The sequence below is a fragment of the Xenopus tropicalis genome, chromosome 1 (assembly GCF_000004195.4).
Source record: "Xenopus tropicalis strain Nigerian chromosome 1, UCB_Xtro_10.0, whole genome shotgun sequence".
Lineage (NCBI taxonomy): Eukaryota > Metazoa > Chordata > Amphibia > Anura > Pipidae > Xenopus > Xenopus tropicalis.
In genome coordinates this window covers 69,398,699-69,421,116 of record NC_030677.2, presented here as the reverse complement: position 1 = coordinate 69,421,116, position 22,418 = coordinate 69,398,699, and the positions used below count along the sequence as shown (strand labels likewise).

Here is a 22,418-nt window from a genome sequence, read left to right as displayed (position 1 = left end):
TAGGGAAACTTGCTCTTGTGCATAATAGCTAATAAAAAAGTAAAGTTTTGTACTCAAATTAAACTAGGTTCAGTTATATTATTGGCTATTTACATATTTTCTTACCTAATTAGCAAAAAATTCCATTTTTCTTTTTACATCACAATAATATAAAAGTTTTTTTTTCCTAATGAACAAGCTGTAGCCCTTATATTAAATGCATTTCATAAGCAATTGATGGCCCTTTTACTTTTATTTTTTTTTTAACCTGCAAATTGAGGGAACAGATGTAAGCAACTAGCCATATTATCTTGGCTACTTATTAAATATTAAGCAAAGCAGTATAAAAGGCTATAGCTTGTGAAAGCAACAGCTTGACATTTCCAGTTCAGTTTTGTTGTTACTTTTAAGGGCAGTTCTCATATATGTCTATTTTTAATGAGCCTTTCCTATCTAATTACCCTACTTCTCATTCCTACTTTCTAATCTCTGACTAGTTTTCAAATACAGTTCTTTGGTTGCAGATACAGTAGGATAAGTAGGGCTAAACTGGGAGTAGACAACATTGCCAGAATCTTATTATGTCATAGTGTGAGCAAAATTATGTGTTTGCATTATCAATCATTCAATTGAACTCACATTTGCTGATTTAATTATTTGCAATAATGCACAAATAGGTTTCTTTATTACATTTTCAGCTGTAATTACATACGCACACACACATGCATAACTGGTTCATATTTACTTTCTCGCAGCATATACATTCAAAGAAAATATTTTGTAGACCTTCCACAGTGTGCAACTGAGACACCCATTTGCACGGCAAAGAACTTGCTGATTTGCCAGCAGCCATCACTCATCTTCTTGATATGTGCTTTAGGCTAATACCACACATAGTGGCAGATTAACTAATCCACGAATTCGCAAATATCCCGAAAAAATCGCATTAGTTACGATAATATCGTATTGGCGATCCGAAAGTCACTAAATTTTCAAACCGAACCATTGTAAACAGTGGCAGAGCCTTTCCGAATTTCTCCTGCGGGCGCGCGAAAAAATCGTCGAGAATACGCTTGGAGCGTTCGTATTTTGGTAAATCTCCTCCATAGTGTAGGTAGCATATTCTCAGCAAGCCGGAAAACCATTGCCGAGAATACGCTACATACACTTCAAAACCCTCCTACCTGTGCCAGCACCCGATAGCATTGAATACGCTTGGGTGCAGGCACATGTAGCATATTGTAGCTTGCTTTGCTGCCTATCAAGCTACATCAGATGGCGGTCAAATAAGTGGCTGGAACCATAAAAAATACAGGTATGGGACCTATTATGCAGAATGCTTGGGACCTGGGGTGTTCCGGATAAGGGATCTATTCGTAATTTGGATCTTTATACCATAGGTCTACTAAAAAAAAATGTAATCATTATATAAACCAGCGGCTCTCAATCTGGGAGTCGAACGATCCTTTCACAGGGGGTCGTCTAAGACCATCAGAAAACACATATTTCCGATGGTCTTAGGAATAATTTTATGGTTGGGAGTCACCACAACAGGAGGAACTGTATTAAAGGGTCGCGGCATTAGGAAGGTTGAGAACCACTGAAATAAACCCAATGGGATTGTTTTTCCTCCAATAAGGATTATTTATATCTTAGTTAGGATCAAGTATAGGGTACTGTTTTATTATTAGAGAAAAAAGTAAATCATTTTTAAAAATAAGAATTATTTGATAAAATTTGGAGTCTATGGGAGATGACCTTCCATTAATTCAGAGTTTTTTGGATACAGGTTTCTGAATAATGGATCCATACCTGTTTCTTGGCTTGGGTGGTCTTTACAAATACATTCAAATACACAATGCAACCTGTTCTTTATGTATGGGATCTATTATCTGGAAAGGCTTCAAAATTTGGGAATGCCATTTTCCATATGATTCATTCATGACTTGATGTCATTAGCGTTTTTTTAATAAAACTAAATATGCCTATAACTAAAAGGCACAAAAGCCAAAGGCACAAAACATGTCAGGCAATAGAGTTTTAATAGACTAAAAATAAAATCGAGTTTTAATGAACAATTCAGTTTGGAGTGCAGTTGTCTGCAAATGCTTTCATTAATTTGAAATAATCTAAAGCTTGGGGTTTGGGGCTTACACACCCTGACCATCTACTTTAACACAAGTTCCTCTTAACCTTCTCTCTCAAGGTGGCCATACACGGGCACATTTAAGATATCTATTTAGGCCCTTCAGACCAATTCAGCAGTTCATCTGCCCATGTATGGGGCCTTCCAACAGGCCTACCAGACCGATATTTGGCGGAAAACTGCCCAGCTGTTGATCAGGCAGGTTTGATTTTCCAGTCAGATTGAGGACCACATTGGCTTCTATTCCCAAACGATTGTACATAATGGTGATTTATGTTAGCTCTGAGTCTAGGGTTTTAATTCTTTTTAAAAAATGGACCTTATTTAAAATACAGTATTTTGTTTGTTATAATAAACATTACCTTGTACTTGATAGTAACTAAGCTAGCATGTACACGTGTTGGTAGAATACAAACCTGTTTGGGTTTATGGTACAGTGATCAAATTTCTCTAATATTAAAGATCCCAGATGTTAAGAAAGTAGAACACATGCTAGATAGTGTATACTGAAGTTATCCCTAGAAATGCTTTCCAAATAGTGGCTACAATGCAGTGGTTTGGAACAAAGCAGAACTGAACTCTCATCTACTTTCAATAAAATTCAACTGATATGAGTGGCAATATTGCAATTTGTGACACTGTATCTCATTTACAAGTCCAAAAGCTGATTCAGCTGTAATCTGCATGACACTTTAGGATAACATTGACTTGATAGAGCCCTCTGTCATATTGCTTTCTAAGAGAATGCACTACATCTACATCAAGGTATATTTTGTATAAAACATTTCTGTAACAATAACCATGAAGCAATAGAAACAGTCACTATGGTACAGCATGGCACAGCAAAATGCTTCTTTATTGCATTATAGAAAGCCACTGCTCCTGAGATGTCATTTTGATTGATTGTGGAGGCTTTTATTATCTCTGTTTACAGATTTCTTGCTCAGTTTTTCAGCTGCATTATGTAGAGCTGGAAAGCGTTTTAACCTATCCACTTATAATATTTGACCTTAAAGGCATGTAAAATATTTAACAGAAGAATGTGCACCTTCACAGAATTCCACAGAATAAGGCTGTTCTGTATAGATTTCCAGGGCATGCTGATGCATGCTGTTGTAATGTAGTATAGTGGGATGTAGTTTAGGTTTTCCTTAGTATCCTTTATTTATATACATATTCTAGAAATACTTAATTCGCAGCTGTTCATACCCCAAGCTAAGGCACCTATCACATTCACGCTGCATATGAGGTTCAGTATAATCAGGAGTCAATCTTTCTGTATTAATTAGCTAAAGCACCTGGAGGAAACCCACACAAGCATGGGGAGAATATACAGACTTCATGCAGATAGTGCCCTGTCTAGAATTGAACCTAGGAGTTAAGTAATGACATATTGTATAAGAGAACCCCCTTTTTCCTTTCTGTACCCCTTCCCATAATCGTAAAATTTAAAATAAAGAATTGAAAAAAAAAAAAAAGAATTGAACCTAGGAACCCAATGCTCTTAATCACTGTGCCACCAGCCGCCATTTTAGAAAGAAATCATCATGCTATCTATATCATCATTCTTCCCTAGTGACAGTGTCAAAACTAGCTGTAGCAGATACCAGTGGCCTTATAAAAATGAACAGTGTACTGCTGCTGCTGCCATGATTTAGTAAAAATTAATTCCTTTCTGGGGCCGGTGGGGGCACATTTAGGCATAGGTTCGGTGGTGAAACTAAACACCCACAGGCCTGGGTGCAGAATTTTTAATCAGGCCCCTGTCTGCAACACACCAGGCACTATTTATTTACCAATATCATACAACACCATGGCTTTTGGACCCCCCTGGCAGGGTGGGCTGAGGTGCAGTCACAACCTGTGCCCCTACTGTAGTTATACCACTGCATAGGGTTATTTTGTACAATTTGCAGTGTTTCATAGAGAAATTAACCACATCTTTTGGAAGGGGATGCTACTGTTGTTTCTGTTCACCTCACCATCGCAATTGTGGTGGTATAATACTAAAATAGCATAGTTGCTGTATTTCCTTTGAAGAGTTTTAATAGCTATAGGGATGAGCATTTTAACAAGGTGAACACAGGGGCCATAGGTTTGAAAGCATTGTATGCTATGCTTTCGTTATTTTCATCCTTTCCACATTAATACGTTTATGTGAGATAAAAGTTTGGTTAGCATGCAAATTTAAATAGCTGCCTTCACCGACATGTTTGGATGTGTTTGTGAAATACAAACACAAAGATAGATTTTGTGCCTTACCTTAAAATTTAACTTTTATTCATAAAATTCATAAATTTAAAAAACTAATATTTGATCAAAGTACAAATTCATTGTTCAAACATCACTCAATCCCAAAAAATAATAAAACTAAAATCAATGAATTATTTCCGGTTGACACTCTTTTTAATTACTTTCACAGTTAGCCAATCAGTGCTTTAGTGTCCCAATTATAGCTGAGACCGGAAAAAGGATAACAAAAAGGGGGGGCCCCAATTCATCTATATATACACTATATACAATATATACAAGGGGTGCAAACCCCAGCCAAGGTTCAGCTATCTGTTGACCACCGTAGGTCAGACGCTAAATACCAGTCAGGTGAGCCTAACGGCTGGTTCCCAGCTTAATCATTTGCTGACCTACAGCTCAATGGACCTCTCATAGGTTATGTTCTCTGGGTGGCAAACGGCATAGTGGGCAAACGTAAACCTCATTAATGGTGTATCATTAGGGGAGTTGAAATTGAAGCAAACAACTCCAATTGTAGTCCACAGTGTGCATTCACAGCTCCCCAGGACCGCACCTTTCAACCCCCAGTTCACAATAGCATATCAAATCTCAATGCCATTAATTAAAATCATGATGGATAGCTCATGCTAACAGAGGCACGAAACGTCAGCTATCAGGAACTGTGTAAAAAAAGCATAACATAAGCGGCGCTATTATCATAAGTACCACCGGCTATCAAGAGCCTTGCAATTAGTCAGGAGTTTGCAAAAGGAATGAAGCGGCGCTGTTAGCAAGTAGGTTCGTGGCTATCAAGAGCCACACTACCGTATTTTTCGCCCTATAAGACGCTCCGGAATATAAGACGCACCCAATTTTAAAGGAGGAAAATCTAGAAAAAAAAAATTCTGAACCAAATACTGTAGTGAAATATTTTATATCAACTGTATAAAGTTAATTGTCTCTGGGCTCGCACATAATGAGGCTTCCCCCAGGGCCCCCCCCCCAAGCATCCTTCAGCTTCCCCCAGGGCCCCCCCCAAGTATCCTTCAGCTTCCCCCAGGCCCCCCCCAAGTATCCTTCAGCTTCCCCCAGGGCCCCCCAAGTATCCTTCAGCTTCCCCCAGGGCCCCCCAAGTATCCTTCAGCTTCCCCCAGGGCCCCCCAAGTATCTTTCAGCTTCCCCCAGGCCCCCCCCCCAAGTATCCTTCAGCTTCCCCCAGGGCCCCCCCAAGTATCCTTTAGCTTCCCCCAGGGCCCCCCCAAGTATCCTTCAACTTCCCCCAGGCCCCCCCAAGTATCCTTCAGCTTCCCCCAGGGCCCCCCCCCCAAGTATCCTTCAGCTTCCCCCAGGCCCCCCAAGTATCCTTCAGCTTCCCCCAGGGCCCCCCCAAGTATCCTTCAGCGTCCCCCAGGGCCTCCAAGCATCCTCCAGCTCCCCCATGGCACCCCCAGCATTCTTCAGCTTCCCCCAGGGCCCACAAGCACCTTCCATTTCCCCCCTAACCTGCCCCCAGCGGCCTCCGGCTCCCATGATGTCTTCCTCTCTGTGCCGCGGCTCCCAGCTGCTTCTGTGCTTTTATAAGGTTGCGCCCTGTGCGTGTGACGTCAGTACGCACGGGCGCAACCTTATAAAAGCGAGGATGCGGCAGAGAGCCGCGGCACATAGAGGAAGAGCCAGTTCGCCGTATAAGACGCACCAACTTTTCCCCCCCAGTTTTGGGGAAGAAAAAGTGCGTCTTATACAGCGAAAAATACGGTAATTGTAAAGTACGGGAAATACCCATCCATTTAGAAGGGGCAAATCTCTGTTAGAGAATGCTAGCTCACAAAATGTTCCAGAAAGTAGAAAAGTGTCGGGTGCTTGAGTACAGAAGGATTCTCTGGATGTATTTCCAACTTTTTGTATAAAAAAAACAATAGCTGTTAAAGACTGGCTAATTTATATAGAGGACTGGCTGTTACTTTCATTCCAAATATGTCACATCAATAACACATTTTGTAGCCAAATATTTTCTCTTGTGGGAACAGGACTATAATATTAAGTTGTGTATTTACAGTTTTTATGATCCAGGTGCAGAATATGTCAATTGCTCTTCTGGAAGTATTTTAGGCGCTTGTTTTGAGAGAAAACATGTAATTTTCTTCTGAGAAGTACGTAGTCAGTTGTTCAGTCAGGGAGCTGTTGTTTTCCTGTTTTTTTTATTTTTCCGGTATTATGACATCCACACATAAGTTACTTTTTATAGTTTTCAAAACTTTCTGGACACAATATTTTATGGATGTTGAGACTGTATGCAAGGTAAGTTTGTTTCAAAATTCACAATTCTCCAGTTGGACCCCTTTCTCTTTTGAGCGCTCAACCCGAAATGAACTAAAAACTTTTAGTTGTACAGCAATAGAACCCTCGGGACAAAGGGTTTTTCCGCATAAGGGGTCTTTCCATTATTTGGATCTTCATACCTTAAATCTACTAAAAATTCAATAAAACATTAATTAAACTCAATAGGATTATTTTGCCTCCAATAAGGATTAATTATATCTTAGTTGGGATCAAATAATAGGTACTGTTTTATTATTACAGAGAAGAAGGAAATCAGTTTTGAAAATCTAAATGATTTCATTAAAATGGAGTCTATAGGAGATGGGTGTTCCCTAATTTGGAGCTTTCTGGATGACTGGTTTCCAAATAACAGATCCCATACCTGTATTTTTCTTTATTAATTTCATATCCATTGTTTGATTATCAGTTTTATGAACACATAGTGAAAGTAGCTGACAGCATGCTGCAAGCAAGCAACTTTGCAAAATACATTAATTAAAAAAAGTAAATGGTTTTAGTTATTTAAGTAATTGCTATTAAAAGAAGTGTTTGTTTAAAGTAATTTCTCCTTTAGGGCTGTTAATCAGCTTGCTTCTGCTGCATTGTTATAAGAGTCAGAACCAGGAGTGCATTTAATAATACAAACATATACTGCTTTCAATGGCAATTGCAAATAACTTTAAAACCATTGAAAATTGTTAAGTAATGTATGAGTAAAAGTTGCTTTGATTTGCATATTCTTCATTATGCAAGAAAAATCTTTTTGGACAGATGTTATTTTAAGACAGAGATATAGAGATGTCAATAAGTACTTGCCCTTTAACACTTGACTGATTTTAATTCAAAGACCACTTGTGATGTGTGAAAAACACAATCATCACATCTAAAAGCTTTATCAGGTGTCCGTTTTTCTTACTCTTTCACTATAAGCATCTCATAGGAGGTATAAACTTTATAATTGAGGTCACTCATTTTTTTTCTGCTTCACAGAGAAATAAGCTGCGCAGACTCTGTAACATAGTATAAGATTTGCCTTGAAAAACTTAAGTATTTACAGCAAATATTTAAATAGCTGAGTTTGAATACTATAATGCATAAAGCATAAAATGAATATTTGTTTTATGACTGATCAAATGAAAAAGCATATTCTCATCACATTTCCTTTTCAAGCCAAAGACAGATGGACAGCGTTAGGAAGGGAGCCAGCAAATCTGCACATGGACACTTTTGCTTCAAGCTTCAAATATTGCTGTTCCAAAAATTAGTCTTGACAGACCCATGAAATTAATTCAGTTGACCAATATCGTGGAACTGACAGTGTCAAATAACACTTGACAGTTTTGTATTTATGACAAGTAGTGTTTTTGTTTTCGTGGTGACAACTACATTTTGTCAAAATGTATCATGCAGGTTTTCATTTTCTGCTTTAAGGGCCCCCTTACAATGCCCTTCCTTGCTTTTAACAGTTCTTAAATGGATAAACTTGTTTACTGCATTTGAGCTGACCACTGCTGACACCCAGTATCCACCCACATGAGGTGGAGTGTCTGTAGCCCTTGGCTAGACATAAATGAGAACATATTTCCCTTTTCTGTTGCACTAATATCCACAAATGATCTTGGTCTTCCTGTGACTGGCTAAATGTTCAAAAATGAATGTTCTCTCTATTACTTCTATGATATATAAATTTTTTTTAAATGTATAGGTTTTATAAATCCTTGCAATGCATTGGTGGAATTAATTACACAAGTTTCAGTAAGTCAAGGGACCAGATTAAAACACAGAGTACCGATGACATATATGTATGCATATATATATATAGATAGATATAGATATATATAGATATACATAGATATAATAGATATATAATATATATAGATATATATGTTTTTGGAGGGCATATATTATAAAAGATAATAATATTATATTGGTCCTCCCCAGTGGAGTAATTAGTCTGCGCCAGGCCCCCTCTGTGACTGTGGGTCTCAAACCTTGAGAAATTGTTCTACCTGACATGGTTAAAAATAGCAAGTCTTTCCACCAGTCTAGCAACTTCCGGCATTGTGCATGGTGATATACTGTACTGGGGCATATTAATTTGATACAGTGAATAAAAAAAATGGCTATCAAATACATCATAAGGCATCAGCACTCAAAGAACTGCACACTGTCAAGTTGTTTATTAATTTTCAGTGAACATGTACCTCTGTGTAGAAATCTGGCATAAAAGTAAGCATCTGCTTGAAAATGCTATGGAAAAATAGCACATTTTTTCTAGAGCAATTTCCATTGGAACTTACTTGACCTTAAATTTTCCCATTGACTTTTTAGACTTTAACGGATTATGTGAGGTTTTCAGTGGTGTAAAATAATGGCATCAAATGTGGCGTTGGGGTGGCATAAAATAAAACACATACCTTGATAAATTTACCATTTATGTTCCACATTTTTTACACCATTTTTTGGCATTAACTGTTTAACACAGTATGATAAATAGGCCCCTAGGTGTGTGTGTGCAACTGCTTGCCCATGAAAATTGACTTCCTTGTTTCTGATAGATATTTGTTGTTCTCAAGCTGATTCCAGAGACAGTTTGGTACTTGGCAATGTGTGTTCCAACTGTAGGCATGCATTTTTGGTGAACTCTTCTACCATCTTCTGTCTGAACTGTTACTCTTAGATGTTGTCATTTCACAATGACTTGACTTACAGTTGGCCAAGGGAGCTCCAAAAGGGAAGAGATTCCTTTATATCGTGGGAAAGTGGCATGCAATGACGGTGCTCTGCTTAAAGTCACTGAACTTTTTGATATGACCAATGCTGCTGGAGACTAGAAGGCTGTGTGCTTATTTATACACCAGTGCCAACAATAGGTATAGCTAAAATACACAATTCCACTAACGTTTTTTATACTGTACAGTATATGCAGCCTTGACAAACACATTGGGGCTATGTAATAAAGTACACTAAGGGGTGTATTTACTAACATTGGAGACAGACATCACGGTGATGTTGCTCATAGCAACCCACCAAATATCGTACAAAACCTTGTTTCATACGATAATATTGGTGCATGTATGGCCAGCTAAAGTTTGCCATGGCACAATAACCAATCAAAAGGTACCATTTACTGGTCACCTGTTTAAAAGCAAACTCCATATTGGTTGCTAAGGGTTACTACTGCTGGGAAAAAATCTTCCCAGATTGTAGCAGCTGTATGGCTAGAAAAACCTAATTTTTGAAACAAGCCACTTGCTACTTTGCAGCCCATCACCTCCTCTTAAATCTGTAAACCAAGAGAGTCAAAGTAATAGCAGCCCCCTGACAGCAATAGTGTTATGCATACTGGCTCAGGCATGTATTAAATAATTATGATTATAAAACTGCATAAGGAGACAGTATGTTCAGCAGACATTTTGGGTGATGTTATATTAATTTTTTAAGCAGAATGATTAGCCTTTAGCTGTTATAATGAAATGCCTAATTTGCTTGGAAGTGTTCTGCTGCAGCAGACTTCAGTAACATTAAAATCCAGGGCCTAGAGCAATATTTGTTCTGAGAGGTCTCAAAAGCCAAAATGGTCTGTTTTCAATTCAAGGCAGATTCCCATGATAATATCACACTTATATACACACACACTTTGCTTGCTTTGCAGATTCTCTTGCTATGATAGAAAATCATTTTTTGCAATAATACAGTTTATTGTATCTGTTACCTGCTCCCCCTGAAAAATTAGATTGTTGCCTGTCCAGTTTCACTGGAAACGCAAAATGGATGTAGAACTCCAGCAATACCTAATATTCCATGATGTGAAAGTGCAGCTAACCCCATTTTATATTTTCATTTTAAATGTTATGTATGCATGTCTTTCTGTGGACATTCATGCTATCACCCATTACTCCCAAATTCTGGCAGTTTCCAGTATATCCTGGCCATTTTCTTATTAGTAGTCTCAAGCAGTTATACCAAAATCAGGCCCATTTGAGAGATGTGCCTTTTGTTTTGATATTATGTTCCCAAGCCTCTTTTTTTATTTGTTTTGTTGTTCTATACTTTATGAAACAACTTTTTTGTTTGCTTTTATTTATCTAAAACATGTCACTTAAGTGATTGCAGTTCAGTAAAGGGAATGTATATTGTTCATTTATAAATGTTTTCTCTTTTTTTAACAGTTCGACTCCATGACAGCATATCAGAAGAAGGATTCCATTATTTAGTCTTTGATTTGTAAGTAAAATGTACAATTTCCAGTTATACAGATTTACGTTAATGGCACAAACAGCATTTTCACTTCCACTGCCTTCAAAATGTCTATGTCTTCTTATGGCTTGTAATACTGATAAATAGTGTCTGATGCACATAGAACAATGATAGGTGGACCCCTGTGCTTGAGCATTTTTGTGTGGAGGTATGATTTAGATAGGGTGATTTTTATTGATTTATTAATAACAAGTGGTAACAGTTAAATTGGGGTATTTTGACCACCAGAAAAATCGCCTGTGGGTCATAGGCCTTATGGTAGCATTTGGTGGATTTTATTTATATCTTTCATTACTTCATGTTACTTCATGTTTGGTACTTGCGAGGTATATAAATAAATGCTGAGAGCACAGATATATCACCAGCACAATGAAGGGGGAAGGGACCAAACATGAACTAACTCCAGTTTCTCTGTTTGCCCTGTTTAGTTTGAGAAATAACAAAAATGCACACAGATTTTTCATGATTAAAACAATTGGCAAAGGGTATGTTTAACACAAACCCTTTTTATTTAACTTTTGTTGAAAAAATGGTGTACTGTGCCTTTAAAATAATTTGTTAGTATGGTGTTGACAAGATATTTTAGATGGTTCACAAATTGTAGTTGCTTCTCTATTCTGCTTCCCGATCATGTAGTTTAAAGAGTTCGTTGCCAAAAAGCAGATTTATTTTGAGGCTGCATGTACATGTATTTTATGTACTTATATACTACATTAAAATGGTAGTATTTATCATTAACCTGTCTATTTTAGCCTCTGCCATATTAATCTCTCAGTCTGCCATTCAAATTACTGCTTGGTTGCTATTGTAAGTGGGACCCTAGTACCTATATATCAGTTTGAATTAAAGAGCTAAAGTGTTTTGTTTTTCCAAAAATAAAATATATAAAAAAGAACTTTAATTTCTCTTAAAATTCTAATGTTAACATCAACCTAAAAGCTCATTTCAAGTTAAACACTGCCTCTTAGCTCTGTAATGTTGAAATTTGCGAGAATTTTTTTTATGTGTTTAGTAAACAAAAAACACAGTGGCCTTTGGTAATTGATAGTTTCTAACAGTTCCTATGGGTATGTTACTCAGCCAGCAGTGGTTTTTCTGCATTACAAAATTTCCTGCAAAGCTAGGTGGCATTTCTCGGTGTACATTACAATTGTTGCTCACGTTTTAGTTCAGCAGATGTTAATCTGGGAAATTTCCAGGATTGAGACATGCTAAGGTCAATATTGTAGCTGTGTAAAGAATGGTTCATTAAAACGTAGCATGGTTAGTAAAAATGTAAAATATGAATACATTATTATACAATTTTGCTAACCATAAGGTTCCTTTACTAGACTTTCATGGCATTTTGCCCATACACTTCAGAGGACAGTGAAGTGTATAACTATTACATAAATCAATTAGAGAACATCTAATTTACATTGCTTTACATTGTAGGATAAAGCCCATGCAATAAAGCATGTTAAGCAAACTTTTGCTTAAAGGTTACGTTCTTTCTGTGTAGCACACAAAGATTTTTATTTTCTTTTTGTGACTCTAGAACAGCGATAAATAAATACTTGCCTACAATCTACAACATTAGTCTATATTTGTAATCGTTATGACATAGTAGCAGCACTTCCTCACTTGCTGGGTCTGTGAGATAAGTGTAAAAAACTGCTTCTAGGTTTCATTCCATATGGTCAGTTTCAACTGAGATGTAGACTCACCATGAGTGTGTGAATGGGCACACACTGACCAGAAACGTTTAACCAGAACTGTGTCCTATACACATGGATTAAACATGATATTACCCCTATAAGCATCCCTAAAGCTAATGTCAGCACATATTGTTTATGAATGCATCTGCAGTGCTTATTCAGATGCTAATGCATTGACAAAGTTGCAGTGCTGCTATTCTACCCCCATATACAATTGTTCCTGATTTAATTGTGGCTTTTAGGATCTGTGGAAATGAGCTATGTAAGAGTTTTATATCTTCTGATGTATTGAGAAAAGTTTGTGTTACCTCAAGATGAATGCTGAAACAATGTGTTTGTATTATTCTGTTTACCAATGTATTGATTCTAACACTTAGGGGCGTATTTATTATGCTGTGTAAAACTAATTCGCCGAAAAAACAGAGTAAAAAGCTGTGTAAAATAAATGGAAAGATCGCCATCTGAACGACGGATATTACGCAGCTATTTTCCATAAGTTCCGGTGGAAGAAAAAACACGTAAAACCGATTTTATGCCGTTTTTACGCCATTTTTACACGCCGAAGCCTGGCGAATTTTCTCGCTGTTTTTTACACAGCATAATAAATATGCCCCCTAGTAGCAGTTTTCAAGGCACTACAATGTAGATAATCTCCTGGATATTTAGTCAGTCCAGGATTAAAAATCTCTTGTTCTGTTGTTTCAAGAACAAAATCAATACTCACAGAAGATAAAAGCTTTGTTCATAAAACCTTTTAACCTTTATCAAGTAAACCAAAGGCCCAAATTTTAGGATATGATTAAACTAAGAAGTGACTAATGTATTTGTAATTAACAATGAAATCTTAAACGTAAAAAAATATCTTTTGATAAACTGTTATATAATGTATGTGTGTGTGTGTGTATGTATATATATATATATATATATATAGTATACAGGGAGGAGCACACCCTATACAAGTCCAAATGCCCTTGGTGCAGGTCAAAAAACAAAAATATAGTAGAAAGAGTGCCGCACACACAGGGACTTGATACAAAAGAAAAAGTGGTTTTATTGAAAAAATTCCAACGTTTCGAGCACAATCTGTGCTCTTCCTCAGGGACAAACCGAAACGTTGGAATTTTTTCAATAAAACCACTTTTTCTTTTGTATCAAGTCCCTGTGTGTGCGGCACTCTTTCTACTATATATATATATATATATATATATATATATATATATATATATTATGGTGGTTTTTTCCCTGAGGAAGAGCACAGTTAGTGCTTGAAACGTTGGATTTCTTTTCTTAAATAAACTTATTATATTTTTGCCAAGTCCTGGTGAGTGCAGCTCATTCTCTTGCTTTATATATATATATATTATTTATATATATATATATATCAAAATAAAACAGCCAGCACCAAGGGTCTTTGTATTTCAAAAAATCTCTTGTGTATTATAATTGCATGTACAACCGACGTTTTGGTCCCTTTTGGGACCTTTTTCAAGGTTGACCTTGAAAAAGGTCCCAAAAGGGACCGAAACGTCGGTTGTACATGCAGTTATAATACACAAGAGATTTTTTGAAATACAAAGACCCTTGGTGCTGGCTGTTTTATTTTGATATTTATATGATATCCCGTGCACAGGGGCAGCTGCAGAGCAGCAGATTTTGGAGTGTGGTGCTGTCGTGTGGACTGTTTTATATATATATATATATATATATATATATATATATATATATACATACAAGAAAGATAATATTGCATGATGAATATATTCTCTTGTTTAGAGTTTGCCTGTTATTAAATTCAGTAAATGTTATGCATTCTGAATATGCATCAAGACTGCAGGCTAGGAAAAACAATATTTCATCTCTTTTGCTTTCCGACTCCTCTGGGCTGTGTTCACCCTCTCCACTGTTACATAGGTCTCTGCATATCCCTTGTGAAAAGCACTGGTACACAGGGCAAATTTCGTTTCAGCATCACATTTTTTAATTAACCCAAAAGCTAAGTGCCAAACTGCCCCCCACTGACTTGCCTATGAATTATCTGGAATTGCTTGGGCAGCCACTTCAGGCAGCTATCGGCTGACAAGCACAGGCAAGGCACTTTGGTGCTGCATTTTTAGATTGCTTGGAAATTTTTCCCTTTAAATTGTCTGAAATTAACCTTGTTGCTTTTACTATTAGTTAAACATCTTCTACCCAAAATACTTCTGTTTTTCAATTTTTGAACATTCAACTTACATCAAAACCAGTTTTTTCACTACTTCAGAATATCACACATATTTTCTCCCAGATATATTCATCATTTACCAGGGGTGGTTGCAAGTATTCCGTCCTGTCAGGACCAATCATATCATACAAATTTACTTGTTTTCTATGATACAGCAAGAAGGAATTTGGACAGTGCTGTCTAAGTGCATATGCTTTATATATGGGGTTTTCTGGCTTTCATATAAATCGCTCACTTGTAGCTCAAAACTTTCTAATGTAGGAAATATGTATGATGAATGGTTATTGCTAAGTTATTATACAGTGCTGATACTAGGTTCTGTTGCTGTTATTCCTCAAATGATTTATTTCTCTAAAACCTAAAACTTTTACAAGTACATAGACATTACTTAGCAGGTGTTAATGGCAGGGCTCCTAATGCACGTTGCATGCACGGGTGCACCATATAGTTTCTAATGGCACGCTTGAAAGGGACTTCAATGTGGGTGTCTGTGGGCTGCCTACCTGCTGTCCCTTACATGGCAGGGGTGAGAATGCTACCACTAGTGCATTATTTACTGTGAATTAACTATTTATTAGCCTGTCAAATACCTATTACTATATCCATATTTTTGCCTCTCCAATTAGTGCTTATCACTAATACCAGTTGTATGATAAGCAATAACACTCACTACCCTAAACTAAACTATAAAGATACCACCACATAGTCCATCATTGATAGCAAAGAATGAAACAACTGAACTCATTAGTAATAAATGTTTTGTTGCTTTGTCTTGTAAATAAATATTACTGTAAGTAATGTACTATATTACTGTAACTAATAGGTACTTGTGTAACCAATCCACTAACTATGCTTTTATTACTGTGGTTACGAACCCAAATATTATATAATATAGCTGTCTTATAGTATGGATAGTGCTATAGGATGTAAAATGTAATCAACAAAAACTAACACCTAGCAGTTCCACATATACATAGTTATTTAATGCACAATATAATATATATATATACAATGTAATATAATGTGCACTGGATAAATGTTTCATGTGTAAAACTGCTGTGTGTTTGTTGTACTGTGGCCCTGTTTGGTCGAAAAAGTATTCAGTAAAGGAACAATAACATATTACATCTAAGTTTTCAAAATATAACTAAATTGATTTTTTTCTCTAAGGTGTCTTCTTTTTTTTCTACCCTTATCTTGCAGAGTCACTGGTGGAGAATTATTTGAAGATATAGTAGCCAGAGAATACTATAGTGAAGCAGATGCCAGGTAAGTAATGATACTACAAGAGAGACAGGGGAAAGTTCTATATTTTCAGACCATGTTTGGGATATCAAAATGCACAGCTTCCCATTTCTATGATAGATTAAGTGTTCAAAACTGTATTATAGTCTTTTTTGAGCAAAAATGTTTCATTATAATTTCCAGGTTGCTAAATGGCAAACTTTTATTCCATAGCTTATGAATGCCTGTTTGATTCTTGATGGTATTGATGCAAGTGGTTGTAATGCTTTACTGCCATTGATATGATTTTATAGACCAAGGATACCCACCCGTGACTGCCCAGGTTTTGTCAGATTATCAGTGGAGTAACTGAAAAAGTCTGATTGCAAAATCTGGACCTAGATCAAAACCATTGCACTACCATACAATTGGAGGTAGTCACTATCAGGACAATATGAGTGTGACAGATTCAGCCTATATACTGTAGTAACAAGAGACACTAGAGTAGATTGTTCTTTCTGTAAACATTAGAAGCAGAACCTGCCTCCACCTTTATCATAAGCTGACGGAAGCCCCTATACCAATATTGCCATAAATTATAATATGCCAACTTAAACTTGCCTTCCCACTTTAAAACTGCTTCCATTTTGGTGGTTTAATATGTTAATTATTGGCAGCTTTTCATGATTAAACCCCCTAACTAAATAATATTATTACCTTTAGCGCATAAAAAAACCTCCCATCTTCTCTCTGTATCTGAAGTTTGAAAACCGTTTAGATTCTGAAATGTAGTTTACCGTCTATATAGATTTAAGTTAGCCACAGCATTCTGTAAGTACCATTTGCATAGGGCTTAGTGCAGCTATGAGGGATTATAGACTGCTTTATTTTTTGTTTTCATCACAGCTTTGTTCTCTACTTCCATTTTTTGCATACACCCAAGACAAACTTCTGATTACTGGCACTGCATCAAGGGCATTGAAAGAAAAGGTTTTCACTAGTATAATTGAACTAAAACTTTTTTCTTGGAGTACCTTGACTGCCTTTAATGTGACCTTATTAACACAGAGCGGATGCTAAAGCTATGTACAGTGGAAACCTTTTCTGCAAAAAAACCTATAAATATTGACATAAACCACTGACAATCAATGTTCCCTCTTATAGTACATAATTAGTAAGATCTTTCTGTTTCAGGGTTATCCTCCTACTGAAACAGAAATGCCAGGAAAAGTGGGCTGTGTATGATAAATTGAGCTTGAAAGCCTTCAGTACACATATTAATAAATTTGTGTTGTTCAGTAGCAGAAGGGAAAATACAACTGTCACTTGTAGAACGCCAGCAAATTAGCAATAACAAGGAGAATAAACAAAGGGCAATTTCCTAGGAGTGATGCATGAGGATTTTCCAGTGGGCTCTGCTAATGAAATAACCCCCCCCCCCCCCAGAAAAGTATTGCATTTCTAATGTAATTCTGAGCTCTTTTTTGCTCCTCCCTTGCATAACTTACTGGTACATTATTAGAAATAGGAGATTTCTACAATGGTTGGTTTATAGGACTTATAGGAAAAAAATACACCAATCTGTTTTTTAAAGGAGAGCTATACCCCCGGGCGCTACCCCTTAACAATCACTGCCTATACCCCCCTCACCTCTCCCTTATCGCATAGTTCCTTTTTTGAAACGCTGTCCCTATCGCTACCTGGCCGACATCTTCTTCGGGTCTCACCGCCAACACAGACCCTGCTTGCGCATTTATAGTTGAAGCTGATTTCCTGAAACCTCCAACTGCCCATGTGCAAGCAGGTTTGTATCAGCAGTGAGACCCGAAGAGTCTTCAGTCGGTAAGAAGATGTGGGCCAGAAATGCTGCTGCACTACTCTGCATTTTTAGCTAGGGGTTAGCGATAGGGACAGCGTTTAAACTTAAAAACTATGCGATAAGGGAGAGGTGAGGGGGGTCGAAGCAGTGATAGTTAAGGTGGTTTTTAGCGCCCAGGGGGTATAGTTCTCCTTTAAGTACTGCCCTGTGCTATTTGGATGTCCATTATGTCTTAAAGATGGAATGCACAATCCGTTTCTTGTTCAGTTTAATGTCTGCCATTATGGTGATGATACTGACTTTAGCTGACTTTAGTCCACTTTCTGTTTGAGCCGAAAGCAAGGTTTTTGTTTTGGCCTGTCTAGCTCTAATGATCAGATGTGCTGGAACGACTCTCCAGTGCCCTTATTATCATGTTAATTTTTCATCTTATTGGTTTGTTTATCTAGCCATTCACATCTCTCTGTTAATTTGCATATTTCTAACCCTTTAATAAAGTTGTGTCACAGCCACTTGCTATCAAACACTGGTCAAACTGGTTCTTTTAGGGAGTTCTTTTTGCTTTGCTTAGCAAATCAAGACTAGGGAATGCATCCATTTCATTGTTTTTCCTTATTCTTTCATGCAGAGTTCTAATTTATTTTATTCCTACTGTGTTAAACACCTGTGGACTCTTTCTAAATGACAGCCTTCCACTGTGTTTAAAATGTACATAATATTTCTGCCTCCCTCTGTGTACTGCAGAATATGAAAACCGAGTGTCTTCATATTTAATGCCATCCACAAATAATATGTACATTTTAATGTCCTTTCTGTCAAATAAGAAATGACAGCACCTGTGACGTCACATGTAAAATGTTTGCATGCAGCTGTTACCGTTAAATTGTACAGTCAAATATTTGCCTTAAATTATTTTGAAAAGTACCAGTGTTTAAATGTCTGTTATAATTTTTTGTTTTCATCTGTTTTATTGTACTGTAATTATTTGCCTTTAAAATGTTCTCCCTTCCATTTTGCCCTTGTTTCTTCACAGTCATTGTATACAGCAGATTCTAGAAAGTGTAAATCATTGTCACCTTAATGGCATAGTACACAGAGACCTAAAGGTCAGTATATTGTGCCCATGAACAGCTTAAACCTATGGGGGTAGGGGTGGGAGTGGGAGGCTGGAGAGGAATGCCTTGCTATATCTCCACTAACCCTCCCAAAAATGTAACATAAAGCAATGCATGATACTTCCATTTTGCTTGTCTGCATGCTTCATATGCATAATGGCTCTCAAGGAAGTCGGAATCACATAATGGGTCACATTATTATTTTCATTATATTTTATGTGCTTCCTGGATCATAATTTGTAGAGATAAGTTTTTCCATGATGGCCTATGAAGCCTGCAGACATTAACACCACTTCTGTCCTAAGATGTTGGGTTACACTTGCATAACAACTGGTTCTCAACTTCTCTTAATTTATAAAGATTGTATTTGTATTTATTTGTAATTCTAACAGGGGTTTTGAAGGGAAAATGGGATTTATGAATTATTTACAAAATAGTAAAGAAAAACAAAAAGCAGGGCTAAGTTTGATTAAACAGATATTCCATTATTAAAAATAATATAATCTAAAACGGTAAACCCAGTTGTTTGCTTGTGAGACATACTAACCCAGCCTGAAGGTGTACAGACAGTGAGTGTAAGCTTGGAACTAACACAAGCCCCCTGGTGTTTGCATGCAGTCATTGCATTCAGCAGATCCTGGAGGCTGTGCTGCACTGTCATCAGATGGGGGTGGTTCATCGAGACCTAAAGGTAAGTGACTGCCGCTGCTGTGCAAATAGTTGCTGCAAATGAGGGTACACTAATGTTTGGCTAAAGTCCTGCATGCGTGACAGATAAACTTAAAGTAAGCAGAAAATGCATTTTAATAGATTGCTAGGTTCACCAGTTTATAACAAAATATACAAACGCAAGACAATGATCTCTACACAGTGGGGACATTGTAATTAAAGGGAGTTTCATTTACAGGCAACATTACTTGTGCTCATTTACACAAAAAGTGTATTGGAATAAGAATAGTGGTTGAAATGCATATGAAATGCTGGTCTTAGTATGTATGTGCCACACAGCTTAGAGGAAACAGTGGTAACATGTTTATGTTGTGACTATACCAACTCAGGCTATAACCATAAAAATTACTTATTATTGACCTCTGGTTATATTTCATAGACTGGTACCACCCTTTTTGCCTGCAGTTTTTAAAAAAAAGTGTCTACTAACCAATGCAGGGAAAAGCTCTCTAAAACAACACATACTGGGCAAGATTCAATTCAGTGAGAAATCTCATTTGAGAATTCAATTCAGAAAGACTTTTTCCTTAAATTTAATCTCACTGAACTGAATCTGGCCCATTGCTTAGTTTGCATGGGCCCTTATTATAATACATTGATATCATTATAATATAGTTATTTACCATGTAACTTTATAAATAATGTAATACTGTATGTTTAAAACCTACGACCTGATTCCTGTTGTTGTTAGATTCACCCTTTTTTATTACTCAACCTCTGTTATAAGGACCTCCACAATATTTTAAGACATAAATGTTGTGATGTTGATGTTTAGTTTATTATCCCTGCTATTGAAGTAAATCTTGTTAGTGTTACTGGAGAAAAATATAATATTGATTACTTTTGTGTATGGTACATTAGATGCGGATCACTGCTAGTGTTTATTTACCCTTTTCTATGTTATATTTGACAGTGAAGCTCTTAACCATGATTCACTTCTCTATAAGTTTGTTTATTGAAAGCAACACCAAACATCCTCTGGTTTATTCCTGATATTTTGTAGCCTTTTAGATATCTAGTGAATGTTGTGCCTCTGTTTTCTGTTTGAATAATTTAGAGAAAAAAGGAGTTAGGAGAAAAAACCACTGTTTATGAGCATAAAGTAAGGCTAAACAAATTGTTAAGCATATAGTACGGTATAATTTGGAGCAGGTTAGTTGACTTACTGAAAGATTGAGATACTCAATCAAGAAAATTTTAATGATCAACTTGAAAAGTGTGATTACTCAAACAAAAATGGCTTCAATTGATGTTGATCAAATCTACTTGAAATTAAATTTAAAGAAGAAAAACTTATTATGACCCGCTTCTATGGCATTTGACATTCTAGACCTGTTGTACTTTTGCCTGTTCTGGAATAATACTCCTACAGGTCTGGACAATAAAAAATATTGATTTTGATCAATTTTTATAGAATTGGTCATACTTGGTTATTGGTAAATCTATACCAACTATGCTTTTACTGTGCAAATTTGCCCCAAAGGCACCCCATTGATAGTAAGGAGTAGCATCAAAATGCTTACTCTGTTAAAGGGGTTCTTCACCTTTAAGGTAACTTTAAGTATGTTATAGAATGTCCTATTCCTAGCAACTTTTCAGTTTGTCTTTATTATTTATTTTTTATAGTTTTTTAATTATTTGCCTCCTTCTAACTCTTTCATCCGAAAACTATTGCTTTGCTAGGCTACAGTTTTATTGTTATTTTTGATTTTTCTATTTTTTTTTTCTATTCAGATCTTCTGTTAAAGGAAAAAGAAAGTCAAAGTCACTTGGGGGTGCCAAAATGTTAGGCACCCCCAAGTGACTTTGACCACCTACCTTTTACCCTGGGCTGGTGCCCCTGTGAGGAGGGAACAGCACCAGCCCCCGGGGTAGCTGCCGGCGCTTCCTTCTTCCTGATTCGCTGCGCGCGCATGCGCAGTAGAGTGAAAAGCCGAACTTAAACATTAAAGTCGGCTTTTCACTCTACTGCGCATGCGCCCACCGCTGGCATTTCAGCAACGGAAACAGGAAGAAGGAAGCGTTCCGCTCCAGGTGCCCCGGGCTGGTGCTGTTTTCTCCTAACAGGGGCACCAGCCCGGGGTACGAGGTAAGCGGTTAAAGTCACTTGGGGGTGCTTAACATTTTGGCACCCCCAAGTAATTTTGCCTTTCGTTTTCCTTTAATATTTCAGTCTCTCATTCAAACCACTCCCTGGTTGCTAAGGTATTATAAACCCTAGCAACAAGACAGCTGCTAAGGGCTGTGACACCCGGGGATATTAGTCACCACGCGACTAATCTCCCCGCAATGCCATCCCACCGGCTAGAATGTAAATCGCCGGTGGGATGGCATATGCAGGCAATGTACCAGTTTCCCAATCCCATTTGCCTTTTCCACGCCCAGTCCACTCATTCTCCACCCCTTATGACCTAGGCCCATCCACAATTGATGTCATGGTCCACCCTTAACCCAAAGGCCAATATAATTAATAAAAAAAAATGTGGCAACCCTATAAAAACCCAACATGAACAGAATTTTTCTGTTTGACATAAACTTAAAGCCTTATCCTGCTTTAGCCTGCAGAGAAATGGAATTCCATGCACTGACTATCCTGTTAGAGAGAGTTGCTCAGGCCTCAAAATCTACTTTAAACCCACTTTCGCATTTATAAAAGGTCTTTATTTTTATATAGTAT

At 37.1% G+C, this 22,418-nt stretch overlaps 1 protein-coding gene across 15 annotated transcripts in view; it reads left to right on the top strand.

The window, feature by feature from the left end:
* camk2d (calcium/calmodulin dependent protein kinase (CaM kinase) II delta) overlaps positions 1 to 22,418 on the top strand; it is a 107,369-nt gene that overhangs the window by 44,796 nt on the left and 40,155 nt on the right. For 9 of the 15 annotated variants that reach the window (XM_018096951.2, XM_018096985.2, XM_018097019.2 and 6 more), the window contains 3 exon segments: positions 10,849 to 10,903; positions 16,058 to 16,123; positions 18,931 to 19,003. In XM_018096951.2, the coding sequence (XP_017952440.2) occupies positions 10,849 to 10,903; positions 16,058 to 16,123; positions 18,931 to 19,003 (194 nt within the window). 15 annotated transcript variants of the gene reach the window in all.